A 24,439-nucleotide genomic window follows, 5' to 3' on the forward strand; every position below is an offset into this window, starting at 1 on the left:
CGTGTGATAAAAATCAAGCTTATTCCATCATACTTTTTTAACTAATCCCAAAAAAATCTAAATATATAATTATGTTGTGAAACATGAATGTTTTCATTGTTTTCTTTGCAGTATTCAAGATATGAAAACATTGCATCTTTTCGTTATTTTGACCAGTTTGCCATCTTTCAATTTTCTGCAAATAACTGCAAATGAAAAGCAACACTTTCATTTGAAATTTGAAAGAACTGTTGTCACCAGTTCACAGAATGAAACAAAAATGATAATATTACTTAAAGGGATAGTTAGCTCAAAAATGAAAATTACAGTATGTCATCATTTACTCACCTATAAAGACAAAGAAATAGATTCGGAAGAATGCTTGTAACCAAAAAGTTCTTGGACACCATTGACTACCCTAGTAGAAAGAATACTTAATGCAGGGGCGTAGTTTATGGGGGGGATGGGGGGGAGGTAACCATCAGTTACAATTTCAACTTGAAAATCACAGTAGATCAAATGAAAAATATGTAGAATTACTTTATTTTGTGATAATAATTTTGTTCCTAATCAAATATGAGTTTGTCATAATAAATTAGACAAAAAATACCCCCCCCTCCATTGAACCGATTGGTAACGCCCAACCAATGAGTCGCACTTTCACCAAAACAACGCGAGTGGTGTTTGAATGGGAGAGCACACGGGTATCTTAACGTACGCCAAAAATGAAGAGAAGCGCTGCACAGCGGACTGTATTTAACTCCTGGTCAGAGAGGGATACAAAAAAAATAAAGCATGTACTGAGAATGAGGTATGAGAATATTGTGTACTAATAGCTAAGTACACACCATATATATTAGCTTGCTAATCCATTGCAATGTATTTAGCTATAACTATAACAAGTTACCAAAGCAGCCATCTGTTTTGCTAGTTCATTTTTCAATAGTGTCTGTAATTATCAATGACAAAAGTATTCAAATTGATGTTTGTTTTCTTCCTAAAATAATCTGACTTTTGAACGAATCGGATGAATGAATAATTTAAGGGGCTCACTCATTAAAAACAGTGAATCGCTGCCGCCTATTGGCGCTTTCAATACACTGTAACGAATTGCTGTAAAAACTACACCGTTGTTTTACAGAAGCTGACTGTTTTTTAAATAATCTAGAATATTGCTGTAAACTGCAATGCATTCTGGGGTCACGTGACGGATTAACTCAAATGTACAGAATATTGCTGTAAATTTCAAATCTACAATGGCGGGAGGATCTTCAACAGTCGAGATCGGGTAGTGCGCAAAATGAGTGATTCACACCTGTGGTAAGTGACTTATTACTTTTGTTTTCCATATCTGGTAACTATCATACTGGTAACTTTATATAGAGGTATCTACATTCGCGTTTCATATTGGTTACCCCGGATTCAACCTCCATCAGCGGGGACCGAGTGAGTCTTGCGCGGGGTTTCATCAGCGCCGTCGCTGTAAGATTTCAAACATTCTCCGTCGCTATAGCACCTGAGGACAGAAGTTGTTCATGTTATTTAGAGTTTTTGTTCACACCAGGAGCGAAGGCGGTATGTGAGAAGCTACAGTTCATTGTAATAGTAAGTTGACGGTTGTTTTTTTTAATGTTGAACATCGCGCCCGCCGTAGACTCTGTAAAAGTTACATGCTTCGACTGTTGTGATTCACGGGAACTTAGTGTTGAATACCACACTCGGTCGTGATTATTTTGTGGTGTAATTCAAATGTGCAAATGCAGTCATCCGTTTAATCGAGAGCCCAAATTAAAACGAGTCACTAAAGCTTGAGGTAAGTCGATGTTCACGGAGGATAGCCCGGTAAAGTGATTAATGTACGTTACCAGATAGATATAAAGTATATGTAACGGAGGCCAGATGAGAGCTGTAGCAAACGACGTTAGCGACCCCCTCATCGTTAGAGCAGGACTGTCCAACAGATAAGACCGTTCGAGGGTGGGAGTGAGACGACCCGTTACAAATACCAGTATGACAATTTCTTGAACGTGACATCCCTAACGTTTGTTGCCTTACATTTCTGTATAAGTACGGTTTTAAGTGTAAGTTACTCTGTGTAATTTGCTTAGAGTTTGTTTGTAGAGTCACTTATACTTAAATATAGTTTAAATGTAAAAAGCTTAAAGATAAAATTGTATAGTAACTATTAACTATTGTCACATGTGGTATTGTTTGTTTTAGGACACACTTGCAGGCCACTGGATGCTGACTACTGAAGGTTAGGTTGTGTGTGACGGTGCTCAGCACAGCTTCATGTCTGGCCTTCCCACTCTGTTCATAGCATGTTACATATTCAATCTTGAGTACCAGGATGGGGCAGCGTGTATCTTGGAGTCCAATGAAAGGAATTAGTTGAACAACTTCCTTACCTGCATTTTATAGATATGTTAATGTTATATAACTGTTAAGACCTTTAAAACAATATTTCTCAACGAGAGATGCATTTTTCTACTGCAAATTATTTAGAAGTCTCCCCTATTTAACACTAGCAAGCTGATCATTTAATTCATGTGTTTTAATATAATATATTTTGTATATTTAATATATAACATTTTGTTTTTCCTGACTCTTTGTAGATATTAATCCAGCCAAAGAAGAAGCGTCATCTAAAATGCCAGGATACAGAAGAAACAGGTTGCAGTGAACCCACATGTTGCCGCTCTTCTAAACACAATGAAATCAATGAAAAGTAAGAAGCACACACACACACACACGCACACACACATACAGGCATATGTGGTTTATGAGGTCAATTGACTTTTTGGTGGTTTACAGGGACATACCTTTCCCTCCATCCAATCAAGGTAAAAAACATGTCAAAAATTTTTATTTGATCTACAGAAGACTAACACCATTTCAAAAACAATCATTTACTTTCAGAACATACTTATATTATGTATGTGACATTTCACAGGTTTATGGGAACGTGTCAAATTGTGGTTTACAGGGACAACAGGGTTTATGAGGTCTCTATTAAAGCAATAAGCACCAAGAAAGCAGTGTGTTACAGTGCATTTAAAAACAGCTAAGGGGGTTGTTAGGTTAATCTCTAAGTTGAAAAATTCACTCTATACACACTCCTTCAAGGAACTTATTGGTAATATAAAATTGTTAGTTCATATGTTTAGCAAGGCTTCATTAAATACAATCCGGCTCCATTCCACCAAAGAAACTCCCAGCGTTTTGCTGCTTGCATACAGCATGTTCCTAATTAAAAATTAACTTATGTCTCAACTGCTTCATTCCATGTGAATATGCAAGTACTTTGACTATGTAATACAGTCATCACTTATAAATTGTGTTTTTTATAACAGCTTCCTACGTGACTCAATCAAAATCAAGGACCAGAACTGACTGGTTTTTTAAACATACCAAAAATATTACTGTGCAAGTCTGGGACACATTAGTCTCCAACAAGCTTAAATAACTTGGGGACCTAAGAAAGCTACCTGCAAAGCTGTAGTACTGCGAGACATTTTAAGCACATGTTTGGATGCTTTTAAAAACAATGCTATATATCACAGTTATTTATCAATTAAATAAATCAAATCCAATCAAATCAATATTTAATGAGTTAACCATTTTGTGTTTGAAGCTATATTTGTCCTAACATTGCCAGAATTCTTCAGGACTTGGCCCCTTTCAGTTTTACCCCTTTTCTTCATGTAATAAGACATATGACTCCCTGTACATGGAAACATCTCACTGGATTATTTTCAAGTAATGGCAAAAGGAATGTTGAGAAATGTACACTGATATTTCCGAGTGACACAATAGAAAATATGTAAACAACTGGATTAAAAACACTAAATTGATTTTGTACAACTGACTTCTTGCTTGACCACTTACTGGATAACATGGACAACAGGGTTTATGAGGTCTCTACATACAACACACAATACTAGCCATTAACTGGTTTACAGGGACATCAGGGTTTATGAGGTCTCTACACACACAATACACAGAACTGACCACTCGCTGGTTTACAGGGACATCAGGGTTTATGAGGTCTCTACATACAACACACAAAACTAGCCACTAACTGGTTTACAGGGACACCAGGGTTTATGAGGTCTCTTCATACACAAAACACAGAACTAGCCACTAACTGGTTTACAGGGACACCAGGGTTTATGAGGTCTCTACATACACAAAACACAGAACTAGCCACTAACTGGTTTACAGGGACGTCAGGGTTTATGAGGTCTCTACATACACAAAACACAGAACTAGCCACTAACTGGTTTACAGGGACACCAGGGTTTATGAGGTCTCTTCATACACAAAACACAGAACTAGCCACTAACTGGTTTACAGGGACGTCAGGGTTTATGAGGTCTCTACATACACAAAACACAGAACTAGCCACTAACTGGTTTACAGGGACACCAGGGTTTATGAGGTCTCTACATACACAAAACACAGAACTAGCCACTAACTGGTTTACAGGGACATCAGGGTTTATAAGGTCTCTACATACAACCAAATGTATAAAATGTAGACCTTTTTACATACATAAGTGTTTTAAGATACATTAGTACATGGAGTGGTTGATTTTGGAAAGGTGCTAAATTAAGTTTGCTAGCAGTTCAATTATAATCCCACCTTCTATGCGGTAAACCGTCTAAAGCCATGCCTCCTTCAAAAACATGAACACACACAGACTCTAATTGCCATCCATCAAAAAAGTCCAAAGTCCATTAAATTCTTATCGAAGGATGTACATACCTGTCCAAAAGAAAGAGATCAGAGCCGTGTTCCGGAGCCCTCTCAATCCTGTAAAAACTTTACAGATTTTAATTCTAGATTTTCCTCTTTCATGATCCAGATCTTTTTGCACTGCTTTTTTAAAAACTGACATTTGTTTAGTACATTTACTTGTCGGTTCGCAAGGGAAGTTTGGTTGTTACAGCTTGTCCATCATTCTCCCTTCATTGAGACAGCTGACGTCAGCAAGCTGATCACGTATGTTGTCTACGTGAACAGGATGCGACGAGTGATGCAAAATAAGCAGGATGAAAATGTACACATGACCAGTGGGTGAACGTTATTTGGTCCTACGACTTTGACCGCTATACATCTTGATAGATATGATATAGATATGATAGAGATTTTCAACCAGCACAACAACAACAAAATTCTGGACAGGATCACCTATGCTGCCTTTAATAGCGAAGAACATTTTCTATATAATTAGCAATGATAGAATGTTTAGGAGTAGTCAGAATATAACTGGTACTCTGTGTTAAAGGACTCATCAGACGAGCACTTTCAACAAGTTGGTATGATCTATTAGGGTCTTCAACAACATCCATTTTGCTTAAAAACACTCAATGGCTGTGTAAACAAAACCATTCTTGCCTTGTCAAAGACAGCTTTGCTCACAGCAGCCCATTTTGGTGCATGTCTCTTTAAATCATAGTGAGTTACAGCGAACCCCACATTCTTCTGTCCGGCATGTCAACACAACACGTGTAGTACTGCCATTGCAATGATTTGGCTAAATGATATTTCGTGAATTCATCTGCGGTTAGCTTCGTCTTAAACGTCTCAAATAATTCGTCCAGAGACAAAAAAAATCTGTCACAGCAAACAGCGCATCCTAATGTACTGACGTTGTGCGTTTACGCTTACCTAAAATCCAAAGAATGTGCACCTGCAGATCTCACGTGGATTTTAAGAGCTTGTCATTTACAAGTAATAAGGTTACAGACAACGTGAGAGCATTACTAGTTTACTGTGACATATTTTTCAGCCCAAGCACAAATGATTTGAGAAGTTTAAAATTAAACTAACCTGCAGTGTTCGCCCCTGTTCATTAGCAAAACAAACAGCTTGCCGCAGCTAAACACAGACACACATAATGTATTAACATTCATACAGCTAAACTCCAAGTGTCCATCTGCACTTATATACAGTATATTTAACACTGGCTTTAAATGTTCTATTTAACCCATGACTGACTTAGATCCCTTCGCTATCATATGCATATGCTACTGTTATCCTCCAATATATACAGAACATTTAAGTAAATTCAGACTGTTAATAAATATTACTTTCAGCGGCAATTTTGTCTCAGTTCAGTCGTTAAAATGCATGTAGAGCAACAATGCAACTTATTTGCAACCATGACAATCATAAAATGCTCTATAAATAAAATAAAATTGAATATTTGATCAATTAAGTCTTTTGGAAGATGTAGATTAACAGGTTAAGGAAACATTCCATCATCAAATTAGTAGTAATTTATTATAATGTTGCAAGTGTTGAATCTTCAACAACATATTGTCAAATATTGTACATTGACAGGTACAAAACATTGCCTTTCAGGGACAGGAATGAAAAACATAACCCAACTTCATGAAACACCACAAATGTTAAAGTTAAAAAAACATCAACAGAGGTCTATAGTCCCTCAGATTAAACATATAAACTAAAATGATCAACACTACCAGCAGGAGAATAAAACATGTTTTCTTAAAATTTCTATTTTGAAACTAATAAATACATACATTTTTATCAAAAAAATTACAAGTTAAAAGAGTAGAACTAAAATGTGTCAAACAGATTATTAGCCCCTTGGACTACGAACATTAAAATTTCGACTTAATTTTCCACGTGTTTAAAATTTCGCCCTCGGTTCCGTACAAAATCACGTATATTTGGACGGACCGGTTTTGAAGGACCGGATGCTCGCACCTTTTGCAGACCTCACACTCCCTCATTGTTGCCAAGTGAGCTTTGCTGATGTGCATTTTGAAGTGTCTCATCACAGCGTTCACCTCAGGTTTCGTCCATGGTCTCCTTTTGGGCATCCGCCTTCCTCTGCTAGAGACTAGTAACAAACAAGATGATTAACTGCTAGCATTGCTGACTACAAACAGATCATATCTTTATTGATACGGTTTAAAAATCTTAGAAATAAAATGATCAGGTGTGCACGGTGTACACCATGATTATATAACATATGTGCTATAAAAAAAACTTGAAACTACAGTTGAATTGCAATGTGAGTCACTTTGGATAAAAGTGTCTGCCAAATGCATAAATGTAAACAAGGTTCAAAGCAGGGAATAATACAGGATCAGGATTTTTGCAGCAGATACGAGTAACGATTTTCTGTCATCATGATCGGCCAATACTTACACAGACTCCGATGGTTTAAGCTTTATATAACTGATATAAGATTTCTGCTCACTGTTTGCAGAATAAGTTGTAATTTGATAAATATTTTGATATAATCATATAAGGGCAATTAAAAGTTAACTTCCCCTTTTAAAAACATCCCTTTTTAAATATTGAAGTTCTTATTTTGGCCACATACTTGAATATAGTATAGTACCACTTGATAAGCATTCCAGGGCACAGCTTTATGGCTGACTAACTGCCCTGATGAAGTAAGGTCTGCTACTTGAGGACTGGATTTTGGTGGCCTAACAAACAAATGAGCACAGTGTCATCAGATAAGGCTGCTAAATCAACTGCCATAAACCCCTTACATGGCAGGATGGAAGACCTCAGTCTCTTCAAACCCCCTCTAATCTAGCCTTAAATTCAGGCCAGGGTGTTGTCAGTCTATGGCGCTCAATATTGAGAGCATATGCATTCGATTTTTATGTAAATGTGGGGGCAGACACCAGTGTTCTGACTGGCAACCTGGAAGCGCAACTGTGTTTACAAGCAGACAAAAGCTGTATTTATGCAAGTGCTTCATGAACGTGCACCATAGACTGACAAAACAGAGGAGAATATATTGATTAAATTTAGTATTGTGTTTTGTTTTTCACTCAAAGTATTCTCATTACTTCAGAAAAATTCAGTTGAGCCTGAGTGGATGGAGTAATTTAACAATGTCTTTAGTACTTTGCTGGACCTTGACAACAACTATAATCATTATGTCTATGAGGAGGCTAGGAAATCTATTTGATGTCACCTGCGAGGTCTTTAGACACGTTGAACGTCATGATAAAAGTCTTTGTTCAATGTTTCTTTCTGTCATGAGCCGGGTTTGATTTTCTTTCACATCATTTCTCTCTTCATTATTGATACTAAGCTCATCTGTTCGCTAGGGCTGTCAGCAATCTTGCGCTACACATCTTGCAGTTTAATTGTAAGCTTAATTGTGTATAATTGTGAAGTATACTTTACTTGTATGAAGTAATATTTTGTGCTGTTATCACAAAAATACATTTGTTGCGTTGCAAACATTTTATCATACCATCGTTTTCAGAGATTTGTCTGTCAGCTTTTAGTCCTTCTGATGTGTTTGGACATGGCCTGCTTTCCAAAAGCCCTGTTGACATAGATATGGAAATAATTATTTTACAATGTATTGCTTGCATATTATGCACTTTTATTCATAAACTATAGGGTAGGACAGTAATTTTAAGTTAAATTGCAACTACACTCCTAGATATATATATAGGTTGACCACCTGAGCCATTACTTCGGACGCGTCCTTGCCAGGATTCGAATGCGTCTTCCGGTAGTGGAATTGTCCATCACATACGTCATCGTGGTTTATTATTTCAGGTTTTATTTTATAAAGGCAGCTGTTTTATTTAAAGGTAAGAATGATTACAATGAACTACAATGATAACACGTCTTAAGTTATGTTAAAACCAGGTATCTCACTAGGTGAGTATAGCAAGTTTAGAGTCTATAATCTTAGATGAGATCAGATGCTGACAGAGTGTTTGGTGACTTTATACGGGTGCTGATGGGTGAGAAGATGAGTGACAGATGATTAAAACTAATGAGTGTTAGCTGGAGGAGGTGTGATAAGAGAGACTGATGTCTCCGTCACAGTGCCACGCCCACAGCCTGTTCCTAGGGGCAGTGCCGTCGCAGTGGTCTGTCGTTGTCAAATTGTGCGGGTTGACTGGGATGCTTGTAGTAGAAGGTGTTGAGAAGAGCGGGATCCTGTATGTTATCACTCAGGGCCCAAGAGCGTTTCACTAGTCTGTAGCCCTCCCAGTCGACCAAATTCTCCACTTTAGAGTACACACCATACCCGGGAAATGAACAGGAGTCCACGATCTGAGACGATGTCCTCGGGATACCAGAGCACTGGTATAGAGGGAGTAGGAGATGATTCCGTTGCTGTGGGAAGGCCTTTGAGACGGACTAGGTGGCATGACATGGAAACCATGACCCAGCCAGCTTGGCTTCTTTGAGGTATCACAAGCTATTGTGTTCTGTGTAGATGATAAACGAATGTTGAGCACCCTCCGGCAAATGCATCCATTCTTTCAATGATAGCTTCATGGCAAACAGTTTAGTTTCCTTTCCACCGGGGTGAATTTATGAGAGCAGAAGGCACATGGATGGAGTACTGGTTGATCTTACTGCCGCTACGATATCACCCCTCCTACCCACGAAGAGGAGGCGTCTACCTCGACGATGATGGTCTGAAATTGATCAGGGTGCCTGAGGAGAACTTTTTCTTCAGATGTTTGAAGGTATCAATGGCCAAGGGAGACCTGGGGCCTCGTTATCAACAGTGTGTAGAAAATGTTCTATATGTTCTTTGTGTCTAAGAACCAAAAAAAAAAGTATTTATCAAACGTGCGTTCACAGTTCTTATAGACGCGTAGCCTTTATTGATAAATCCCACATGTTCATAAAGCCCATGGTCTATGTTCACGGTCATTTTCATTCGGAATACCTCCCATAATCAATATATGGTGATGAAACCTAGGTTTGTTTGGGAGGAGTTATGTGAGGGGTATGATGACGGAGCTGTAGATCTTGATGAAGTGGCGATAAAAGTTGACGAAGCCCATGAAGCGTAGAAGATCTATGAATGGAGTGGATGTTTGCCAGTTGGGTACAGCTGCCACCTTCCCACCTTGTCCATGGAAATGTCATTTTGGAGATGTTTTAACAGAGTTTTGAGGATTTTTCTGCCTTGAGGTAGAGGTGGTGCTATCAAAGACGTTCAAGGACCTCTGCAACATGGTGCTGGTGATCGTCAGGGTTCAAAGAATAAATCATCTATAAACACAAGTACAGTTGAGTGCAAAAAGCCTCTACCGCTTGCATTAAGCACAGTTGCATAAACCAGTCCATAAGGCATTATAATGTATGCATCATGACCGGTAAGGGTCAAAAAAGCTAATTTCCACTCGTCACCTTTTCTTATCCACACCAGATTGTAGGTGCTGCAGAAGTCAAACTTGGTAAAGATGCACACACCTCTCAACTGTTCGACTCCTGCCAGGATGAGGGGAAGAGGATAGCAAAACGTTGCTGTTATCTTGTTGACTGCTCAATAATCTATACAGGGTCTTAAACCCTATCCTTCTTGGCCACGAAGAAGAAGCAGGTTGAGGCAGCATGTGACAGAGAGGGACAGATGAATCCCTGAGGCCTTCGGCAAATCACTCCTCCGAGGTTTTCTTAATAGGGATGGAGAGAGCATAAATTTATCCATGGGACACCGGCAAACCCTCCTTGAGGTCTATCGTACAAGGTACCTGGGTGGCCCAAGCAGGATAGATGAAATAGGCTTTAAGATTTAGTATAGAAATAGGTTTTAAGATGGGCACTTCTATCGACTTGAAGTACAATTTGACACAAAAAGGTTGAGTTGGTGTGGATCCTTTTAGGTGTGGATCATGACGATAGATGGAAGTAATACTTTGTAAATGGTTATATGATGTATAAGACTCAACTTGATATGACTAGATTGTGAACGCAGGGCTGGTGAATCCAGGAGTGAAGAGGGTAACTGGCATAGACAAACACATTCAGAGGAAGTAGGAAGACAAGCAAACTGAAGACTTTCAACGAGAGATAATTCAGGTAGATTTAGATTAGATTAGATTCAACTTTATTGTCATTACACATATACAAGTACAGTGTAACGAAATGTAGTAAGTCACTAGGTGAGTATACCTGGTTTAGAGTATGTATTCGTAGACAAGATCAGACACGGTTCCCTTTCTGTCAGTCTCGATGTTGTGTGGAGACTGATGTTAAGAATTTGGAGTGGAGCATAAGGTGTCGGTGGCTGTGTTAGTCTCCAGGGAAGAAAAGATAAAGGGAAGAGAGGATTCGACAGCAGAAGAGAAGGTGCTCGTAGAGAAAGAGAAAAGATTACATCTGAAAGAAACTGGTTGTTGCTGTGATGCATGTGGGAAGGTGTATGTTGATGGAGATGAAAGAAAAGTGGTCAGAGAAGTGCAAAGTTTGATGTTTTCTATTGCAATTTTATCGACAATTACATGACATTTATGCAAAGAGTCAGTTTTTGCAGTGTTGGCCCTTCTTTTTCAGGACCTCTGCAATTCGACTGGGCATGCTCTCAATCAACTTCTGGGCCAAATCCTGACTGATAGCAGCCCATTCTTTCATAATAACTTCTTGGAGTTTGTCAGAATTAGTGGGGTTTTTTTGTCGACCTGCCTCTTGAGGATTGACCACAAGTTCTCAATGGGATTAAGATCTGGGGAGTTCCCAGGCCATGGACCCAAAATTTCAACATTCTGGTCCCCGAGCCACTTAGTTATCACTTTTGCCTTATGGCACGGTGCTCCATCGTGCTGGAAAAATGCATTGTTCTTTACCAAACTGTTGTTGGATGGTTCGAAGAAGTTGCTGTTGGAGGGTGTTTTGGTACCATTCTTTATTCATGGATGTGTTTTTGGGCAGAATTGTGAGAGAGCCCACTGCCTTGGATGAGAAGCAACCCCACACATGAATGGTGTTAGGATGCTTTACTGTTGGCATGACACAGGACTGATGGTAGCGCTCACCTTTTCTTCTCCGGACAAGCCTTTTTCCAGATGCCCCAAACAATCGGAAAGGGGCTTCATCTGAGAATATGACTTTGCCCCAGTCCTCAGCAGTCCATTCACTATACTTTCTGCAGAAGATCAATCTCTCCCCGATGTTTTATTTGGAGAGAAGTGGCTGCTTTGCTGCCCTTCTTGACACCAGGCCATCTTCCAAAAGTCTTCGCCTCACTGTGCGTGCAGATGCGCTCACACCAGCCTGCTGCCATTCCTGAGCAAGCTCTGCACTGGTGGCACTCCGATCCCACAGCTGAATCCTCTTTAGGAGACGATCCTGGCGCTTGCTGGACTTTCTTGGACGCCCTGAAGCCTTCTTTACAAGAATTGAACCTCTTTCCTTGAAGTTCTTGATGAACCTATAAATTGTTGATTTAGGTGCAATCTTAGTAGCCACAATATCCTTGCCTGTGAAGCCATTTTTATGCAACGCAATGATGGCTGCACGCGTTTCTTTGCAGGTCACCATGGTTAACAATGGAAGAACAATGATTACAAGCATCACCCTCCTTTTAACATGTCAAGTCTGCCATTCTAACCCAATCAGCCTGACATAATGATCTCCAGCCTTGTGCTTGTCAACATTCTCACCTGAGTTAACAAGATGATTACTGAAATGATCTCAGCAGGTCCTTTAATGACAGCAATGAAATGCAGTGGAAAGGTTTTTTGGGATTAAGTTAATTTTCATGGCAAAGAAGGACTATGCAATTCATCTGATCACTCTTCATAACATTCTGGAGTATATGCAAATTGCTATTATAGAAACTTAAGCAGCAACTTGTGTGTATGTGTATAAAAATGTGTATAAAGTCCTATGAAAAATGGACTTCTGCTAACGGTTCAGGTTCTTTTCATAAAAAAAATCGGTTTTGGATGGGAACCTGTTCTAGTTTTCAGGCCATTCAGAACATCTACTAGCCAAAACTAAAAAATTGTTGCAAGTCACAAGACATAATTCTCCATGAATTATCTTATAAACATGTACTTGGTTATAATTTCCAAATATAGCTTTCAATTTGAATGTTTTATGGAAATATTATGAACATTAGCAGGTGCCAGTTTATAAAGTGCACATTTCCTACATTGACCTCAGTTTAAAAAAGCATATTTTGTTCTGACATGCGTCAATGGGCTATTGATATTGTACCCTAGAGTGTAGAGAATGGGTTGAAAAGTGCCTTCTCTTCTACAAGAGCTTTGGTGGAGCATTAACCTGTCACAGAAAAGCGGTTTTGCACCACGCCATACCACGTATTGCACAGAAATAAATATATTCATTGAATCACAAGATAATTTTATACCAACCTTTACATTTCAGCCCCCACCACTTCAGTGGGGAAACCGGTCCAGAGCAAACAGAACATTTTTCAAGCGAAATCATCTCCTCTTTGACAAGTTGATGTGCTTTGCAAACTAAAGAAATAAATGCAAATAAAACGATTTTGAAAATTAATTTCATCCAGTTATTAAATTGAACAGAATCAACACTGAACTGAGCTAAGACTATTAGACTTTACAGGGCCGTTGAATGCTTGAATATGAATGGTAGATGGGTCAGTTGATTTTTACCTCTGGCTGTCTCTCTCCTTCTCACTCCAACGTTCTTCTCTTTTCTCTTTCTCTTTCTTCCTCTTTCTTTTAATCAAACATTGTAATTAAAGAGAAATAATTAGATTGTGTTAATAAGTGGTAGGTACACTTACATTAGTTTTATTGGTGTAACACATATAGACCTAGGATAGCATTAACATTTTTGAGTGAACTATTCCTTCAACTATTTGAAGTACTGGCCAATTGAAGGTGAAAGCTTTTGGTGTTCTTTGGCAGATTCATGTATCTGATTAAAAACTAAATAAATTAGGAGAATAGAAAATATGAAAATAAATGAGTCTAAATATGCAAACTATAATTTACTGTGAAAATACTAAATTTCTTACATTAAAAAATTGTCCTACCATCATCACCGCTGCCTGGTCTTGTGGATTCCTGCTGGGATCCAACGGTTATGTCCTGAGTACAAGAAAAAACATGAACAAACCGATGATTATTATTTTGTGTCTTTCTTTCAGTTACATTTTAATGCATATTTTTGCTCCAAAGTAAAATAAAATGTAATAAAACAAAACAACTAATCAACAACTAATGACAATTAATCAGCCAGTAATAAAATAGACACAAATCATCATGAACAATTGTAAATGTAATGAACCAAATCACTCTTCTGAATTCAAATTATGAGAAAACACACAAGTGTTGTAAAGCAACAGTCTACTGCTTAGTAACATACAAAGACATTTTGTGTCCTCATAAACCAAATCATGTCCTCATAACCCATGAGAAAACACAAACAAGTGTTATAAAGCAAAAGTCTACTGCTAAGTACTATTTAGTAGCAATAAGAGAACAATTTAAATAAGAGCAATTTAGTTTGACGCTCATTCGGTTAAAAAAATGACAAAACTATAAACAAACCTCTGTAGGAGACCTGATGTCACATGCCGTCATGGCTGGACCGACAGGCTCATGAAGGTGCTGAAAGACAAAAAAAGAGAAAGAAGGAATAATAAGACATTCAGCTGTGTGCTCAAAGCCTTAATAACTCTTCTGAAACCAAATTATGGGAAAATATACAGAGGTGTTATAAAGCAAAAACCTACTGCTAAGTCAAATACAAAGACATTTTGTGTCCTCATAAACCAAATCATGTCCTCATAACCCATGAGAAAACACACACAAGTGTTATAAAGCAATAACCTAGTGCTAAGTCCCATTTAGTAGCAATAAGAGAACTCAATTTAGTTTGACGCTCATTCGGTTAAAAAATGACAAAGCTATAAACAAACCTTTGTAGGAGATGTGATGTCACATGCCCTCATGGCTGGAGCGACAGGCTCATGAAGGTGCTGAAAGAAAAAAAAAGAGAAAGAAGAAATAATGAGACATTCAGCTGTGTAGTCAAAGCCTTAATAACTCTTCTGAAACCAAATTATGAGAAAACAAACACAAGTGTTTAAAAGCAAAAGTCTACTGCTAAGTAACATTCACAGGCATTTGTGTCTTCATGAACCAAATCATATCCTCATAAATTATGAGAAAACACACACAAGTGTTATAAAGCAATAGTCTACTGCTAAGTCCCATTTACTAGCAATAAGATAACTCAATTAAGTTTGATGCTCATTTGGTGCAAAAAATGACAAAACTATAAACAAACCTTTGTAGGAGATGTGATGTCACATGCCCTCATGGCTGGAGCGACAGGCTCATTAAGGTGCTGAAAGACAAACAAAGAGAATGAAGTAATAATGAGACATTCAGCTGTGTGCTCAAAGCCTTAATAACTCTTCTGAAACCAAATTATGGGAAAATATACACAGGTGTTATAAAGCAAAAACCTACTGCTAAGTCAAATACAAAGACATTTTGTGTCCTCATAAACCAAATCATGTCCTCATAACCCATGAGAAAACACACACAAGTGTTATAAAGCAATAGTCTACTGCCAACTCACATGTTAAGTAATTTTGTGTCCTCATGAACCAAATCAAATCCTCATAAATTATGGGAAAACACACAACTGTGAAAAAGCAATAGTCTACTGCGAAGTCACATACAAAGACATTTTGTGTTCTCATTAAGTAAATTGTGTCCTCTTAACCCATGAGAATACACACACAAGTGTTATAAAGCAAAAGTCTACTGCTAAGTACTATTTAGTAGCAATAAGAGAACAATTTAAATAAGAGCAATTTAGTTTGACGCTCATTCGGTTAAAAAATGACAAAACTATAAACAAACCTCTGTAGGAGACATGATGTCACATGCCGTCATGGCTGGACCGACAGGCTCATGAAGGTGCTGAAAGACAAACAAAGAGAAAGAAGAAATAATGAGACGTTCAGCTGTATAGTCAAAGCCTTAATAACTCTTCTGAAACCAAATTATGGGAAAATATACACAGGTGTTATAAATCAAAAAAACCTACTGCTAAGTCAAATACAAAGACATTTTGTGTCCTCATAAACCAAATCATGTCCTCTTAACCCATGAGAAAACACACACAAGTGTTATAAAGCAATAGTCTACTGCTAAGTCCCATTTACTAGCAATAAGAGAACTCAATTTAGTTTGATGCTCATTTGGTGCAAAAAATGACAAAACTATAAACAAACCTTTGTAGGAGATGTGATGTCACATGCCCTCATGGCTGGAGCGACAGGCTCATGAAGGTGCTGAAAGACAAACAAAGAGAAAGAAGGAATAATAAGACATTCAGCTGTGTAGTCAAAGCCTTAATAATTCTTCTGAAACCAAATTATGGGAAAATATACACAGGTGTTATAAAGCAAAAACCTACTGCTAAGTCAAATACAAAGACATTTTGTGTCCTCATAAACCAAATCATGTCCTCATAACCCACGAGAAAACACACACAAGTGTTATAAAGCAATAACCTAGTGCTAAGTCCCATTTGATAGCAATAAAAGAACTCAATTTAGTTTGACGCTCATTCGGTTAAAAAAATGACAAAACTATAAACAAACCTCTGTAGGAGACCTGATGTCACATGCAGTCATGGCTGGACCGACAGGCTCATGAAGGTGCTGAAAGACAAACAAAGAGAATGAAGTAATAATAAGACATTCAGCTGTGTAGTCAAAGCCTTAATAACTCTTCTGAAACCAAATTATGAGAAAATATACACAAGTGTTATAAAGCAAAAACCTACTGCTAAGTCAAATACAAAGACATTTTGTGTCCTCATAAACCAAATCATGTCCTCATAACCCATGAGAAAACACACACATGTTAAAAAGCAATAGTCTACTGCCAAGTCACATTTAAAGACATTTTGTGTCCTCATAAACTAAATTGTGTCCTCTTAACCCATCAGAAAACACACACAAGTGTTATAAAGCAAAAGTCTACTGCTAAGTCCTATTTAGTAGCAATAAGAGAACTCAATTTAGTCTGACGCTCATTCGGTTAAAAAAAATGACAAAACTGTAAACAAACCTCTGTAGGAGACCTGATGTCACATGCTGTCATGGTTGGAGCAACGGGCTCATGAAGGTGCTGAGAGACAGAAGCAAAGCTGAAGTAATAAGATTATATTAGTAAATTACTTTATTACATTAAAATATACTCTACCTTGTAATGTTCCTGTCCATGGCGAGAACGCCATGGCAAGTTATGTCCTCCATAATCGTATAATATTTCTTCACCTGCATCGATGTCCTTGATTGCAAACAAACATAGATGTGGCTTTCCATCAACATCTAGAATTTTCCTCATTTTTGCATTTGGCTTCTCATCATCGTTAACAAGTCGACCGAGTGAGCCATTATCATAAGAGGCATCAATGCTATAGGGAAAAAACATTGACAACCGAGTGTTAAATTGGTTTCAGTGTAAAGAAATACGTTTAAAAAAATGCATCATGATGCAGAAGTGTTAACATACAGTTAAATTCAGGCTACTTACCAGTAGTTATGCCCTAGGTGGTTAAAAAAGTATGCATATTCATTTAATATGTCTTCAAAATCCCCTTTCTCAATTAAAGTTCCTCTGTATTCAAGAATGAAGGAACCTTTTACAATAAGGGTATTTGCAAATACTCCCCGACCTGAATGACAAAAAACAACAGGCAACAGTTAAACATTTTTATTAAAAATATATATTTATTAAAGTATTTTTTTATTTAAAAAAAAAAATCTGAAATTATGTTTTAATAATAAATATTTGTATTAACTTATTTATTATGTTTTAATAATAAATATTTGTATTAACTTATTTATTATTAATTCAAGTAATTTTTATGGTGTGAAATTGAGCATCTCTCTGTTTGATTGTTGTTCAAGTATATTCATTCTTATTATTATAGGGCAATAGCACATGTGCCACGATGATTAGACTACGTATAGTCTGTCAGTTCAAATCAGATTTTTGTGCATAATCAGTTTCTAGCTACATTCACATGTGGTTTAAAATCCTTTCAAATTGCATTTCTGGAAATCAGTTTCAGTCCGAAAAAGATAGATTGAGTTTGAGTTTCTTTTGGCTAACGTTACGTTCTTGCTCCACGTGAAACAACACATTTAAACGTAAACATGTCAGATGTCAATGCATATATTGTTGTCGGTCTGCTGGATTACTGAAAAGAGCCCCGTATTCCAGCCTCATACGCTTCAGCAGCAGTTTCATTAGACATAGTAATCCAGCGCATCGGCTACACGTCATGATTTTGTTAGAAAAATGTACATTGTTCAACTCTATACAATGTTGTTCTGACTGATCACCGTATGACTTCACCATTCTACGAGAGCGACAAAGCAGTGTGCTGTGGAATCCTTCTCACGGTACTGCGATGTCATACACCGGTCGGTTTGCACAGCCGTGCATAAAGTTTAACTCTACCTTGTCAATATAATGCCATTGTCATAGAAACCAAATCAGATACTGCAAAAAAACGAGTCACTGGATCTGAACAATTGCTGTACACAGTTTGGACAATCAATCATTTAAATTAGATTCCAATCTTCTATGCCCAAAAATCTGATTTGCAGTGACAGTCTGAACTAAGCTTAAGTTCTACAGAAGAGTGCAAACTAACTATAAATGGGGTTGATTTCATTTGCTAACATGAAAAAACTATAATTGTACAATATTCCATAACAATTGTTAATAAATGCTTGTTGTTTCTAATTGTAATTTCATGTATACCTTGAAGTAGCATTTGACCCTGACAGTTAGTTTAACTACATTAAATCCCTGGTGAATGGTCAGGAATATGGACTGAAAAAAAATCTTTAAAAAATATAGTAGAATTTAACTAATCAAGATAAGGTTTACAAAAAAACACTCACCTTTGGCGGGATTAATGTATCGCTCTGATATTATGTTTTTGTCTTTCCCCATTTTCACATGGTGTATGGCATCTTTGAGAGGATTTAATCCTCTGCCACGTCTCATCATTCGACTCACTACAAAATACAATGCAAAGTCAATCTTTATAAACAGTATTATATTAATAACATGCTTAAGTTGTTTGTTGTTTGAAATACACTCCCTTTTAAACTCGTAGTTATTGAATGTTGAACTATTTTATCATTACAATTACATAAACCGCTCTACGAAATGTCCTACGTTATAAATCCCATATCAACCAGTTTAATTATAGATGAATAGACACGAAATAGCTTTTCATTATATCACATAAGCGATATATAATTACATAAATCACATTAAACATTTTTCACTCTTGAACTGACCAACGTGTGTGAATCAAGGTCGCTATGGGAGCGAGCAGCATCACGTGTTACAGAACGCATTAACCAGCAGTAACCAGCTAAACCTTCAAGCCGTCCCGTTACGATTATTTTAAATCACGCGACCAAGAGACATTTTGTGGACTTTATGCTTATTCTCTACAGTGTTTTATATTTGAACTTCGATAAATAATTAAATAAAAGTATATCGTATGAGTGTTTAGACGATCTGACATATTAGCAGTTTGCTCCGCACAAGGGGACGACACCACTTTTCCTTACATTTCTGAATAATTACCTTCATCTTTCTTAATAATTACATTCGATATCAACTTACTTTTCTACATCACATTTATGTAACATTAGAAGTTGATTCTAGAAGCTGCGGCATCTGAAGCTGCAGCTTCTCATAGGGCATCAATACAGTTTTATATTACATTAAAACAAATCACATTAAATAAATATTTGACATCTGAAATTAACATCGACAAATGGCGCCAGTTGTACATAACTAACTCGAAATACCAACAAGGACAGGAGAAGGTCGATTTAAGTCGATTAAAATAAGAATAAAAATATGACGACACTCTTTTACATCCATTAATGGGATAAGCCACGAATTTCTAACATGTAAAAATATAAAGATATTAAGGACTTACTTCTCTTCGAAGACTCCGATGTTCACTCCGGTGCGGCGACTCTTCATTTGGGCAGCCAACGCGCGAACTGCGTAGCTGGTAACTTCCGCCAAACGCTTATGGCGCGAATGTGTGTGTAATTTGGCGCCAGGTGTATAACTTTGCAATACCAAATCCCTCCTACAGGGGCACTGTTTTAAGTTTACGCAGACACATCATGGTTTAAAAGACCATATTTATAAAGCTACTAAAAAGGGTAGGTAGTGTAATAGAAGTAAAATAGTAACACTAATCGATAAACTACTGCATTTAGTAATCATAAACACATTAATAACAATTTTATTAATTATTTGTTAATAATTATGACAATTTAAATTTCCAGAATTAAGAGACCACTAAAAATGGCCTCATAAACCGATTGGTCTCATAATGCTGGTATGTAAACCTGAAAATTGGTTTCATAAACCACATATGCCAACACACACACACACACACACACACACAGATCTCATCATTGAAATACATAATTTTAATATTCACTGTCTCTGACTGTATATGTTGTCCTCTGTTTTTCCTCTGACTATAAATATCTAACATTATTTTCTTTTTTCTTTTCCATAGTTCTAGCTACTTGCTGTGCTCTGATCAAGATCTGGACCGTTTTACAGACCCACTTGGGCTTTGTTTTGCGATGTTGTTACATGATGGTTATGTTGGCTAATGTGTTGTTTAAACATGAATGTTTAAACATTCCTTGTTTAAAGAGCCATGTTGGCTACTATGAAGTTGTAACTGAATAAAAATATTTAATGTACAACAAGGTACAAAATTTGTCTGTAATGTATTTTTGTATCAATTAAAAAATAAATAAACACTGTATATCCAGTATGCAAAACATACTGGATATACAGTGATTATGTATTTCTTCTAAATACAGTAAATTACAATCAAGGAATTGGCTGTTAAAAATACAGCATTATACTGTTGCTATTCAAAATTACAATTTTTCCTGTATTTTGCAATTACAGAAAATGCCTGTAAATTAAATTACAGTACTGTGGCTGTAAAATTTACAGTAACTGGCTGGCAGCCCTGCTGCCAGTAATTTACTGTAAATTTTATAGAATTTTTTTTACAGTGTACTTAATTTCTTTCTTTTTATAATCTCTTCTATGTTAGAATTTTATGAATGAGGATTATACACGAATTTCATAACCTTATGAGGTGTATAATCTCTTAACAAGTTTTTTTAACAGATTCGAGGTAAATATAGCAGCAGGGTAGAAAAGTGCCTTTGAGTAAGTGGTGTATCTAAATTTCATGTTTACAGTTGTTCAAGAGCCGATGTGTTTCCCTTAATTTTTTTTTAAAATGCATTAAGGTGGAATGTAAAAATCTTAAAATAAATGTCTAAATGTTGTCTCTATCATATTTGTTTATGTTGAATTTGTAATCAGTTAAAGCATATAGATAGATAGATAGATAGATAGATAGATAGATAGATAGATAGATAGATAGATAGATAGATAGATAGATAGATAGATAGATAGATAGATAGATAGATAGATAGATAGATAGATAGATAGATAGACAGTATACAACCCCAGATAGCACACGTACGTCTGCAAGATGTCTGTTAAACATCACTTCATCTGGAAAGCATCTGCTGTTTACTAACATCTGATAGACATCTATAAGATGTCAGTTTAACATACATTCTAAATCATTACATCTTAAAGACATCTTCTAACAGAAAACATCCTATAGAGGTATTGCAGATGAGCAAGCACTCTAAAAAATACGTCTTCCAGATGTAAACACACACATCAAATAGACGTCTCCGTGATGTTCGTGTGCTATCTGGGACGTTCAACCCACCCAATGTTCAAACCAAATCTACGCCCTTGACTTCATGAAAGACAGGTTTCAGCATATGAAGAAAATCATAAACATGTCAAGAGTTTATAAAATCACAAATGAAGTTTAAAGCCAGAAGAACTATATTCACAAGAATAGAAATGAGGTATACAATCTAAAAAGTCATTCCACACAACACTATTATACAACACTTAGTTCCAGTTGTCTTATTTGATTGAACAAACAATGTTCCACAAGTGCTGATATTTCTTATCTGTTTGTATTACCCCGCTTGTCTGTGTTCACGTCTGTTCCAGACAGGCGTCTGTGTTGCTTGGCAACACGTTACAGCTGATGTTTTGGGTTTTTTCAAATGTATCTACATTGACACAAAACGTTGGATGTACAAACTAACTGGACAACTTTTCTCTGAAACAATTCTTGTACATAAATTAGTCTAATAGCGACGTCACGAGCCAGATTGCTGTCAGCCGAATGACAACCTGATGTTCAGCGCTCATGCTTATGTGATATCACCCAATTATGCCACATAAAATAACAATAAAACTCGCCTCTCACTTTGTAACATCACCTTAATTTGAGGTTCTCAACTAGCTTCTGCCTGTTCATATGCATAACCTATTTAATGTATTTCAAGCACACTCTCCTATCTTACTTTTAATTAATTCTATAAATCATTATTAATAACCTTTAAAGCTTCCCATCTGCATGCCTGTAATCACCATAGTCAATCTTTGGTGTCAGTTTTGATTGCCAATCCATGTCCTCCTTTAATTGACCTTGTCCACTGAGGGAAGAGAAGAGCGAATTGCCTTGCCTTTTGATAGTCGATTCATTCCTGCACTGAATGATGAGTGCTCAGATTTTGTTCTGAAGATTTAATTAAATCGTGTCTCTTTGAGAGGCTGAACGAAATGCCAGAAGCAGGTGAACGCAGGGTTAAAACATGAGTATATATTATGCAACAATGTGATATTATGAATCTTTTCAGATCAATTTAAATTTGCTTTTTGTTAAGAAGCAGAAAGAGATCAGAAAGCTTATTGCAACCAATGAGGAAGCCTCATGTTAGTTTTTCACTGGAATTAGACAAGCGAAGTTGTAAAGACAATGTGTTTTCGTGCTTAAGTTGACAGAATTTGGAATGTAATTCCATTAGTAGACTGCGTTTTTAGTTCAATACCGCTTCACTTTCTTTGTATCTCTGTCTGAAATATCACAATGAGAAATAAGTATTGTTTCTCCTATTCACTTTAAAAACGTGATGTACTTTAAAATGTCAAATAATCATAGTCACATATTCTTCAAGACACTCTAGATATCCATTTGCTACTATCATGTCTGTTATTTTCTTTCTGAAAAAAGTAACTAGATTTGCTCATGCAATGCAATAGTGTGCAATAACATCGCTCTACATACAACATATATGGCACAGTCCACACTTACATTTCCCTAAGCCATCACTTCTGAAATAAAGCCATGGCATGCAATTTTTCATGCGAAACCGGGTTACTCGTTTCGTGATTGTATTTTTGGTAAACCAATCATTCTGTACACATACCACATTGCGTGCACTGCTATAGTTTATTTTATTGGAGAGAAAACATTTCTGGTAGAATTTCTTAAATAAAACACAGAAATGATGAAGAAATACAAAAAAAGACCTTCGGCCATGCAGTTGACTGAAAATATTACTGGCTAAAAGGGAATGAACAGTTGCTAACTTCAGGTCACAAACACACACATCTGAAGGTGGCCAGAAAGCTATAATGGGAAGCTGTCAAAAATCTCTATTTTGAAAGCCTCGGAGTGTTGACATAGATGTAGACACATGAAACGGACTTGATGGGAATAACTGTTTCATTATTTCAGACAAGGTCCCCACGGCTGAGATATATCAAACATCTTTCATTTGAGCCTTGCATGTGGCAGGGGTGTGGCTTGTTGTGTGGCTGAAATATGATATGCAAAGCCTTGTTTCAGCCTGATGGGAAAGTCGTGTCTGTCTCCTCAGGCGTGTGGCCCGGGACTCATCCGGCACAGTGCTACAATGAAGGTTATATAACCTGGCCTAGGGAGCCACTAGATCTGAGCAGAGTGAGTGAGTCCGGGGTCTGGAGAGATTTCCCAGGCTGATGGAACTATGTCAACCCCATACAAAAGGATCAGTGGTGTAATTTATTAAAATACCCACACTGGGTTTGGAGGTGGTGAGGGAAATCGTTGCAGGCTTTTGCTCCAAAACTGCCATTTAGAAGAGCTGGCAAGGGGTCATAAATCCTCATCAAAAGCAAAATGTCCGACCTGTCATTCAGCTCTCATTGTGGAAGGAATTTAATTAGAGCTGGACCCCCTAGCCTGTTCCCCCTAGCCTGTTTAAACGGCCTGAGTTGATTTGCATGTCAAACTAGCAATGATGGCATTAGCATGAGACTTATAATGCCATATACTTTAGTTACACCACATTAAACAAAGTGCTTGTTTGCTTGGAAGGCTTGTGTGTACAACTCTGTTTGCTAATATGCCATTTCTGCCCCTGCCTATACTTATTGTTGCACATTTGTGGATTTTAGACATTCTTCCCACTTGCCGAAATGAATTGTTGCATGACCTAAAGGGACAGTTTAACCAAAAATGAAAACTCTGCCACCATTTATTACCCTTATGTGTTTTCAATCCTGTATGGCTTTCTTCCTTCTGCTGAACACAAAGTAAGTTATATTAAAGAATGTTAACTGAACAAAGGAGTACCCATTGACTTGCATTATGTTCTGTGTCAATACAATAGAAGTCAATGTTAACCCCTGATGTTCCTTTAGAAATATTCTTCAGAATATCT

General features: G+C 37.1%; 1 protein-coding gene and 1 long non-coding RNA gene across 8 annotated transcripts; one reads left to right on the plus strand and one right to left on the minus strand.

Moving 5' to 3' along the window:
* The first annotated feature begins 2,041 nt into the window (after window positions 1-2,041).
* Window positions 2,042-20,434, plus strand: LOC130427670 (uncharacterized). Its single transcript, XR_008907336.1, has 3 exons — window positions 2,042-2,236; window positions 2,595-2,707; window positions 20,344-20,434. It is a non-coding gene; the product is annotated as an uncharacterized LOC130427670 (long non-coding RNA).
* LOC130427638 (uncharacterized) lies at window positions 6,249-20,195 on the minus strand. 7 transcript variants are annotated; one of them, XM_056755198.1, is made up of 16 exons: window positions 19,744-20,195; window positions 18,683-18,799; window positions 17,301-17,442; window positions 16,968-17,181; window positions 16,833-16,892; window positions 16,361-16,420; window positions 15,989-16,048; window positions 15,615-15,674; window positions 15,031-15,090; window positions 14,660-14,719; window positions 14,289-14,348; window positions 13,772-13,826; window positions 13,386-13,451; window positions 13,122-13,229; window positions 8,237-8,311; window positions 6,249-6,853 (listed from the first exon to the last, which is right to left on the minus strand). In XM_056755198.1, coding segments are annotated over exons 1-16 (1,440 nt in total). In that variant the 5' UTR covers window positions 19,745-20,195; the 3' UTR covers window positions 6,249-6,611. The 7 variants fall into 7 exon arrangements, 6 of the variants coding, with proteins under 6 accessions (XP_056611176.1, XP_056611184.1, XP_056611192.1 ...); XR_008907332.1 differs by lacking the exons at window positions 6,249-6,853; window positions 8,237-8,311 and adding exons at window positions 8,318-10,418; window positions 10,695-11,042; XM_056755206.1 differs by lacking the exon at window positions 16,361-16,420.
* Window positions 20,435-24,439: the final 4,005 nt, after the last annotated feature.

This window comes from Triplophysa dalaica, chromosome 1, assembly GCF_015846415.1.
Source record: "Triplophysa dalaica isolate WHDGS20190420 chromosome 1, ASM1584641v1, whole genome shotgun sequence".
NCBI lineage: Eukaryota > Metazoa > Chordata > Actinopteri > Cypriniformes > Nemacheilidae > Triplophysa > Triplophysa dalaica.